Here is a 10673-nt window from a genome sequence, read left to right as displayed (position 1 = left end):
TAATAAAGTCTCTCACCGACTCTCTTTCCTCTCGTTGGGCTTTTTGGAGTTGAGGGGCTACACCCCAAAGCACTCCCTCTCGTATGTATTCTTTCAAGAACAGTCTCCTAAGAATAGGGTAAATCGTTTTTTCTTCCACCCTTAGGGTTCTATATCAATCCCCTGCCTTCCCACTTAAGGTTAAGCTTAAAGCATTACTCTTATGCAGGTCATTGTGTTCTCCTAGAGAATCGCATATTTGTTCAAACACTTCGATATGCTTTCTCACATCCCCGTCTCCACTCAATTTTTGTGTGAGCTTGGCTATTTGTACTGCCTTACTTCTAGGCTCTCTATCAGGCGTGTTACGCATATTCTCGGCAATAGATCGACCAATAGCTTGAGCAAATGTTGCCAAGTCACCTAAGTGAGCAGGCACCGTGGGTGAAGGCGCTCCAGCCACTACATGTGGAGTAGGTATTGGCATTGGGCTTGGCACATAGGAAGCCCTTGGGTTCCACGTTGGGTGCGATGTTGTGCCATGTGGTGGTCCATAGTTCATATGTATGGCCCTAGGCATAGCAGACGTTGGATGTGACATGCTAATGCTAGCCGGTATAGTCCCATGGAAATAAGAACTTGGGTGTTGTGGTTGTGGAGCATAGGTAGTTGAAACAATGGGTGGGGTAGGGGCTACATGAGTACGAGGACCCATGGGTGTATATGATTGGTACACACTTGTAGGTACTGTTGTTGCAGGCATTGAGCTACCATGTAGCGATGCTTTACTAACAAATGAGGTCCATGGCGTGTTTCTCGGCATGCCCATCATTGGGGTAGGCATGGTAGTCGTGGTGTGATCAAGGGAAAGATGAGCTAGACTTGGAAAGGTAAAGCTATCACTTGTCGGCTCAGATTGCACCGAGACCCCTGGCGAAACAATATATGGGGGATCCATCGGACTTACCAAGGGAGTCTCCATTTGCGATAAGGTCGGTTGTTTAGCCTTTCATGTATCCAAGAATCTCATGAGACCCGTTGAGGGCATGTGGATCCCCTTGTTCTGTCTCTCTAACTCAATGACCCTATGGATGACCTCACAAACTCTTTGTTGTTGATCCTCCACACTAGTAGCACCCATTGTGGATTGTAGGACATCTAACCAACCCACGTGATAGGTGTGACCTGTGTATAGGTCGGTTAGAATTTCCGTTTGTAGTTTGTACTCCCAGTTCTCATTTAAGAACACTCCATCTAGGATTGAAGTGCTAGGGGTGTCCTTTGAGCTAGATGCTATGTTGCTCTCTATGGGTTAACCCTTAGTGGTCGCTAATTCAACAGCACTCACTTGCTCTCCTAACAAGGATATTGACATAGGAGCTTTTGATTTTAACTCTTTTTGTTGCTCCGCCTTACGTAAGCTCTCGATTTCCTTTTTCCTTGCTGCAAGAATATATCGCTCAACCTCTTGCACTTCGGTAAAGCTTCTACCATCGGGTAATATGACCTTGGAGGGGAATAGCTCTGAAGAGTCAGGAGGTGCAGTGAATGAAGTATTCACGTGCACATTCTCTATGGGAATAGGGTTTACGTTGGTCATGAATGAAGAATTTACTTCCCCACTCCCCTCATTTAGATCATTAGCTCCATGTTCGGAGCGAGTGGCTCTACTAAAGGTTTCCTTCAAGCGGCTAAGCACGCTCGACCCAAACCGCGGACCCATGGCATGCATGTCTTGGCTTGAGCTATCGGGATTAGGCATTACGAAACCCTCCATGACATCGTAGTCAGAGAAAGAGTCACTAGCCGTTATGTTTGGGTCTTGGTTTATACTACCTTGGGTCCCCGCCGAGGGCCCGGAACCTAAGGTAGGTAGATACTGAAAACTCGCGTAAGTCAAAATTCTCTTTAGTTGCTCCGTCTCTAGTACACGACCAGAGCGCAGATGCATGTGCCTTTGGCACCCTACAAGCGTCGGCGAATAACCTCGAAGGTTAACCGCTTACTTTTTTAGGCATCCGTTTTCACTCGTTTTTTTTAATGTTTTTTAATATTTTTTAATGATCGTTTTTTTTTATTAAAGTGTGTGATAGCTTGAAACGAACATATCACTTAGAGGGTCGCGGTGTGGTTTACAGCACAACGTTCCGTCACCCGAAGCTACGTTGGTCCTCAAAAAAGTCGATTTTTAGCTACGTGTAAAGCTAAAATACGTAATTTTAAAGGACAACTGAGACCTGAGCCTGAGCGTGAGCTTGAGCTTGGGTTTGCGCTTGGGTCTGTGAGATATTCCCGATCCCGATCCTACCTTTAAAATATTTTTTTTTTTTATATTTTTTTTTATTTTGATTTTTTTTTATAAAGTCGTCGCGACCTGCGCGCAAGCACACACACACTCTACCTACCTACTTACAACTAATACACCTACTGTAACACACTAACACACTTCATTAGCTCTCACAGATCTACTTCCTACTTAAAATACTTTACATTACACAGAACTAACAACCTTAATACTAATATCTTAGCACAGAGAAAACATAGTAACCTTTCAAAATTTCATTAACAAAGAAATACACAATATCAACACAAAATCTTTCTTCTCAACACACACACCTTCCTTCCCTACCTTTCCTACAATTGAAATTGCATCACAAAAAAAGCACAGAGTGCCATTCAAACTTAGTGTATGACATTCCCCGACAACGGCGCCAAAAATGTGTGCGTGTGTCGCACGTGTCAATGCAAGAAACTTGCCGATATGCTGTGTGTGAGCCACAAATGGCTCCAAGCACGCAACAAGCCTAAACTAGTAAACTCAAAGATGACAATGGTGTGTTACTCACCGCTCTACGCTTTTTGTCGTGGAAGATTCCTCGCTGCGAAGAAGAGGAAGACGCCGCTATGCCGCGCTCAACCGCCTCACCGCCGTCGTACCGCCGCAATGCTCTCTCTCTCTCTCTCTCTCTCTCTCTCTCTCTCTCTCTCTCTCTCTCGCATACACACACACAAAGAGATGAAGAAGAAGAAGATGGAGATGGAGCAAGAGCACTCTTCGATTGCACAAATGAGAGAATGAGTGAATTTTAAGTTTAGTTGACTTTTATATGAGCTCGCCCCATTCACACTTGGACGTCCATGCTTAACCAACTAATCCCTTGAATGTTGCAGTTAGAGTGCGCCTCTCATCGCCGATCACGCTTACCCTTTTCCTATTGGACCGACAAGCCCGGTACCTGACTCTACCAAATAAATAATATAGCGTCCGTCTTAGGTGATAAGAATGTGCGTGAGGGTTAACACCAATTGTATGGAGAATGCTAGCTTTTCGCCATCATCAAGCCAAAGAAAGACATCGTTAAGGAAATCTTTGAGTTCTTAGCCTTTTCCCCTTCCAAATATTACCAAGTAGAGGAAGAATCATCCAATTTTTGGAAAAACTACCCTCCATTGTTGTAGGATGATACCTTATGCAATGCCATGCATGATTCCTATTGCAATAGTGATTAGAATGTAAATCTTGAAGTGCACTAAGTTCTCAGTAGCACTTTAGCAAGACCCCGATGATCATTGTATTCTGTTCCAAGAAACTTACCATCTCATAACCTGCTCGCCAATGAATCCGTCAAGCTCTGGGCACCTTTACTCATCCATCATAATATGCGATTGTATCTGCTAAAGAATTCCTCAAATCTACTCAGTCAAGAGGAGCTATCATCCTGCGCAACAGATTCAAACTATTGAGGTCGGAGGCCCACACCCTGAAATTCATGATCTAGCATCTGCTTCTTTGTCTAGAACCACTTGGTATCTACTTTCTAAGGTGCACTTTGCTTTTGAAGTGTTTATGGAAAGGCTTAGAAGTTGGAGAAATTATCCACAAAGCATTTTTGCCCCAGCACACTGGACTCCTAGATGTTGCCCATTTCATGAAAATAAAGCACCTCTTCAAACAGAGGCTGCCAGGCTCAAGAAGCATCTCTCATGCACAAGCCGAGCAGGACGACCCAAATTGGCCATTTCTAAAGTTCTGCATAAACTTTATCCTCTTCAGCAAAGGACAACATGCCTATCTGAAAGTCAAACACGTCATCATTCAATACATTTACACATTGATCACTGTGCTCTCCAGTATTCAAGACCTTCTCAGTAGATTGCAAATCAGTTTCCTCAACATCCATCCCATTATCAACATAGATGTTTGAGAGTAGAATGTAAGGGGAAGGATCATGTGGGTCACGTTCAAAAACATGTTTTGCTATGCGTTCCCCAGGCTCTGTAGCAGCAAGATGTTTACAAGCACCAAGCAAAACCAAGAAAGATAAAGGAGTAGGCTGGAATGGCATTACACTAACCAGAGCTTCTGCCTCCATGAAACACCCTGATCTTCCAAGAAGGTCTGCCATGCATTCGTGATTATCAACATCAATCGTTAGGCCTTTGTACTCATCTGCAGCTATGAAGCAACATCGCCCAACCTCAACTAGTCCTGCATGGCTACATGCCGTGAGAATGCCAAGAAAGGTGACTTTGTTCGGCATCAAACCTTCATTGAGCAGCCTCTCAAAGAGCAAAAACGCCTCCTTACCCATTCCATGTTGAGCAAATCCTGTAACAACTGCATTCCATGTAATTATGTCCCGAACTGGCATCTGTTCAAAAAGGGTCTGCGAAAAACTAACCTTGCCACACTTCCCATACATGGTAATGAGGGCATTCCCCAAGTCTACGTCTATCTCAATACCACTATCAATTATGTATTGATGCATTTGCTTGCCTTCAGCTAGTGCCATCTGGCTGGTGCATGCAGTAAGGCCACAGATGAACGTAATCTTATCAGGATGTATTTTCCTTTCGAGCATTTTGTCAAATAGTTGAAGGGCCTCCCTTAACTCCCCTTCTTGAGCATAGGTTGCAATCATGGTTGTCCATGTGATAATATTGCAATTTGATATTCTGTGAAAACAATACTGCGCATCATCTACTCTGCTGCGTTTGCCATACATGTTAACGAGAGCATTTCCAATCACAGTCTCTGATTCCAGTCCCTGGTAGACTATGCAAGCATGCAGATGCCTGCCTTCAGCCAAAGAAAAACATGAATCAAAAATACTGATAAAGGTGACAGTATCTGCATTAAAGCCACTTTTTTGCATCAATTCAAAGAGCTGCATGGCCTCCGCACCTAAATTGTTTTGTGCATGTGCAGCAATCAATGCATTCCAAGAGACAAGATTGTGAAAAGGCAACTCATCAAAAACCCTGCGCGCATCATCCAAGCAACCACACCTTCCGTACATATTTACAAGAGTAGTTGCAAGCACGATATCTTTTTCACATCCCCTTTCCACTAGATATTGATGAAATTGCTTGCCTATAATTAGCGCTTTGTAGTTTGCACATGCATCAATAAGGCTTGTGAAGGTAACTTTATCGGGTGTGAGTCCTTCTACGTGCATCTGTCTGCAATATTCCATTGCCAAGATAATCCCCTGTTTCTGGTCTATGGACGCTGCAATAATAGCGTTCCATGCGACATTATCTCGAGATGTCATCTTCTCAAAAACATTTTGTGCATCCGTCATTTTACCACATTTTCCATAGAAAGTCAGAAGAGCAGTTTCAAGGATAACATCATTCTTAGCTTCGCAAGTCTCAAAGCGTGCATGAGTCCTCTTTCCTTCATGTGCAGCATCCATGATAGCACAAGCAGACAGGATACCAATAAACGTGATCCTATTTGGCACAGTGCCTTCCTCCATCATCCTGTGAAGAGAAATGAGTGCATCCACGCCATATCCCTGCTTGGCAAGCACTGTAATTATAGCAGACCATGAGAAGAGGTCATGCCGCAACATGAGGTTGAAGATTAGCACTGCATTATCCACCTTCCCACATTTTCCATACATGTTCAAAAGCGCATTCCCCACCTCAGTATCCTCTTCCAAAGGCTCCTGAATACGAACATGGATGTGCTTACCTGTCGCAAGATCGGGCAGCTTTGCACATACGGAGAGGGTACAAATGTACGTATACTTGTCTGCCATCACTCCTTCTTCACTCATTTGATAAAAGCGTTGGAGGGCCGCCTCTACCTGCCCTCCGCGCTTGAGCACTCGGATGGAGGAATTCCAGGATTCGATGATGGAAGCGGCCATGTATGCGCTTCCTGTGCTGACTACGATGATTGTCTCCCCTTGGTTTCTCACAACAGGAGTGCGTTCGGCAGGTGTACATCATGCTCTGCCAGAAGTGTCTGCAGGCAAGGGAGGTTCTGCTTGCCATGAGGGCGATGGTGGCAAGTAGGGAGGGCGTAAAATCCACCCCCAAACATTCAAATGCACACTCTGTGTGGCATGGAAATGCCCATCTTCCTGCAAATGCATTGCCCTGCAGTCCTTCGCCAGGCTGAAAGCATTTAGTTAGTTTATGTTAGTTTATGAGAGACGATACCTCATAGGTGAACTCTGCTGCCTCGGGGGGTTCGTTTATAAGTGCCACGGGTGAGAGTCATGGGATCTTTGGCGGAAATTGAATCCACCGTTGATCCCATCAACGCCATGCAAAAAAGTAGCCTCCCCGTCGATCGTGTCGTGAGTCGAGCCCTCCTTAATCAAATGATGCCCTTGCGACACATACTTGATAAGTGAAATGAAGAAATTTTAGTAGAGGTGGCAAGGCTCAAAGTAGACATCATCACAAAAGAGCCATGATTACTAAAATCAAGGCGCAACCGATGTAATTTGGGGCCCTTGATGATGCCATGGCTCAACACGAGCATGACAAGACCTTCTAACTATTTGGGTTGATTAATATAATTCATTCACAATTGTGAGTTTTTCTATTAAAATAAAAAATTAAAAAAAAGCAAGGCACAACCACACCAACAATCACCAAAAGATACAATATTAAGTACAAGAGGAGACCAAGAATGAAAAGCAAAACAAATCTATATGTGACAAAGAACGATATGACAACATTCAATTCAAGGAAAACTCTTACAACTTAGTCAAATGAATTTTATCCACACTTAAAAGAGATGCAGGGTAGAGGGGCAAGTATAGAGACATCTAACTTGGGAGGGATGTGGGGAACTTGAAATTTGAGCAATTTTTGGGTTTAGAGTGATGATTAATATCGCTATGATTAGGTCAACAAGTGGAGGTGAGATGGTGACATGGAAGTGAAGGTTACTGAGTTTTCAAAGAGGTTTTTTGAATTATGTGTAAGAAATTTGGGGGTGAGAGGACAGACCAACCTACCCCTTGCACGCGCCACTCTTTGGATTTTTCCTTGTGGTGGAAACTATCGAGAGAGTGGATGGTCAGTTACTAGCAACAAACCAATCCCACTTCTTTAGGAAGCCAATCTTGGGTGTACACATGGAGGCCCTCATCCTATCACGGATCCCCTCTCCTACCTACCCCATCTAGGTACTTAGTATGTCAATCTGCAATGTATCTTCTCGAGAGTCTTCTTGTCATGATAACTCTCGTAGCCTTCTCAGAATGTCTACCATTGCCTATGATTCTTCCTTTAGCACAGCCATCATTGTGCCTCCCTCATAACCCTTACATTTTTGCCTTATGCCCCCTCTATCAGTGCCTATTCAAGCCTTAAACTTTTACTGTTTCTCTTGAGAGAGAGAGAGAGAGAGAGAGAGAGAGAGAGAGAGAGAGAGAGAGATGATGAGGTCCTCTGCTGAAGACGGCAATCCAAGCTGTTGTGTGGCTCCTGTGGGTGCTTGAAAGGTGTCGTCCAATAAGTGATGCATGCATCTGTTGTGGGTGCGTTTGCAGGGAGTTTGTAGAGGAGTAGGGAATGTGCATTACAACGTTTTGATAAATCCTCACCCGTTGGATGGACACGGCCTCCACGGGACAAATCTCGCTTAGGGAAGCTTCATTCTCTCCCCAAAGTCATCAACACTACCAAGCCAATGGAGGATTTTACAAAAGATATGTTTGGTTAGCAGCACATCCCCCCCCCCCCCCCCCCCCCCCAATCCCCAAAAAAAAAAAAAAACACACAAAGAAGTTGATATTGTTGAGGTTTGCTTTCCTTACAGGACTTCAATGAATCTTGGTCTCATACTTCACAGAGGTAGATATGATGAAAGAGCGATTCGCAAGGCTTCTACTTGGAGAGGACTTGTCACGAGGAGGAAAAGGGGTCATGGGAGCTAGCTGCGAGTCTAAAGTTCCTTCCTTATTTTTCTAGCTCTACATTGTAAAAGCGCCTTATTGATGACCTTGTTTTGTATTTGAATAAGGTCTTTGCCGTCTTCAAAAAGTGTCTCCCTTTTGGGCCCTTGCTTTTACCGGCCCCTCTACCCTAAGGGTGAAGAGTTTGCAAAATCACATTTCTTCACACTAGAAATGGGGGAATTGGTTGAAAACAGGAAGATATATGAAAGGGCAAAGGAGGGATTGGCATGTTGATCTCCTCCTAACCACGTCTTCTTATAGGCTCTGCCCATCTTTAGGAGCCCCTAAGTCAACGTTCCCACCCTTGGTCCTATTGTTGTCCTGATGTTACCCCCCCCCCCCCCCCCCCCCCTCCTCTTGAGAACAATTCTCATCCTCAAAAACATCAATGAAATAACTCTTCATAAGAATATTAATGTTTTCCTAACCTAAACCCTGCATCAAGCCAACTGGTTCACGTGATAAGTACCAAAGCTGCTACTCACATATGAAACTATATGCTCGTAGGAAAAAAATATACTGAATGATTGCAATCCTTATCTTTGTTAGGGACCATTCCTTGGGCCAAAAGGAACCTTTGACTATTTCGTATATTGGCAATGGAGCCTATCTCAAACGAGATGCTCAAATTATTGTTCCTATTGGGGAACTAAGTGGAGAGCCGATCGCAAGTGATACGCTCTAACTTTTTGCTCTCACTCTGCTACTCTCATTTTGATAGTACGTTAGAGCCTATCTCAAGGGCGATGATCTAACAGAGCAAGATTGGCTTACTTGTCTGAAGTAGTCCCTTTTGGAAACTGGAATGTTTCTTGCTAATGTAGATCAGTCAAACAATTGATGAGAATTTGGACTTGCATGTGACACATAACAAAAGGTTGGCACTTTGTGTCTAAGTCCATGGTTACATTTACCCTCCACTTGTAGAGTAAATCTTAAAAATGGTGTTGTTCTTCAATATTATAGAAGAAGAGCCAGCTCTGGAATATCTTTGCATAACATAGCGGGATCCCTAAACTTCTTAACTCCACAAGCTGATGAATGCTTCTATGTGCCCAATCATGAATCCTCAAGAACTGCCCTTACATCCTTTTGCTTAAATCTTTGTGCCCTAGTGGTTGCAATTTGCCTCTAGATTGAGTAGCCATATATGATCCTAGATATGATCAAAGCTAACTATACAAATTGAACACTCGTAGTGTCCTAATGTGGTAAGGCTAAAAATGTTTTCTAAAAACTATGCATAGAATTCTTTCTGGCTTGTAACCATATATGCATCAGAATATTCATAGCACCTCATAGATGTATAGCTGAGTAGCCAAATATAAGCAACAAATGATCAGGTTAACCTCAAAACTGCACACTTCACATTCGTATTGTCTTCAGACTAATGCATGTCGCCTCTAGTGTGAATAGCAAAAGGTGACTTGAAATGTGACCAAGCTATCATCAACCAACACAATCTTAGAATGTAGATGCTAGCCAAAAAGCTGAAATTTGGCAACACAATTCATTCTAGCTCTTAGCCATAACAACAACATAATCTTTTGAAGAGTAATATTGATGCTAAACAATAAACTGAAAACATATAGACTGCACACACTTAGTAGCAACTGGAGCACACTTTTAGCAAAATCTAATGCACATAGTGACATTGACTGCACACTCCTAGTAGTGACATTGACTGCAAACTCTTAAAAATTTATAAAAACAAATTCTCCAAAGAGATTCATTTGATCAAAAGTTAGCCAAACTCTACAAATAAAAAGCATATGATTTAATTTGCGATTGATAGCCAAAACTAAATTGGTAAACTAGCTAATTCAAAGAATATAACTCGACTACTACAGAGATTCATGAAATGATCGGGGCTCTTATCATCAGCCTCCTAGTATAGAGCAATCCTTTTTAGTATGTGAAGCTGACAAACAATTTGAACAAAAATATTATCTCTTTGCTTGTGCAAAGTCAGCAGCAAATAGAGAATATGAAGAGGTCGTACCCCTCCTCGGAGACCCCATAAGTTTGTGATCGGACGTGTCTGTTGCAATCCCTTTTCATCTGCATCATACACCAAAGCTTGTACAATTGCCTCTTCTAAGGTCTTGGCTGCAAATGAGTAAGGGAAGCCTTTATATTAGGATGGAGACCACGAAGAAAACCTCAAGTTTTTTGGAATTCATCGATCCCATCTAGCTTAAGAACTATCTTGTGACACTTGGAGATGTAACTGGTGATAGAAGAATTGCATGTAACAGTTGTCCCGTGCCATACAATTCGTATCTGCTTCATTGCTATGCAAAAATTCTTTCTGAAAGATATGTCAAAACTGCACTCATGTCTTGGGTTTGCATGTTGGTGGAATAGTTATCCACCACTTGTATGCCTTGCCTTGCAAATCTAAACTCGTCTCTCTAGGATGTACAACATTTAGCGTGGACCGTAGATAGTGAATGCTAGTCCATTTATGCAAGAATATAGTTATGA

The 10673-nt window shown here is 43.0% G+C and overlaps 1 protein-coding gene across 1 annotated transcript; it reads right to left on the bottom strand.

The window, feature by feature from the left end:
- Positions 1–3334: 3334 nt before the first annotated feature.
- LOC147431311 (pentatricopeptide repeat-containing protein At3g02330, mitochondrial-like) lies at positions 3335–6554 on the bottom strand. The gene has a single exon (XM_086493920.1). It carries the CDS (start codon positions 6135–6137, stop codon positions 4002–4004), a length of 2136 nt encoding a protein of 711 aa, XP_086350046.1. The 5' UTR covers positions 6138–6554; the 3' UTR covers positions 3335–4001.
- Positions 6555–10673: the final 4119 nt, after the last annotated feature.

This window comes from Adiantum capillus-veneris, chromosome 21, assembly GCF_014529385.1.
Source record: "Adiantum capillus-veneris isolate H3 chromosome 21, ASM1452938v2, whole genome shotgun sequence".
NCBI lineage: Eukaryota > Viridiplantae > Streptophyta > Polypodiopsida > Polypodiales > Pteridaceae > Adiantum > Adiantum capillus-veneris.
This window is presented reverse-complemented; position numbering and strand designations above follow the sequence as displayed.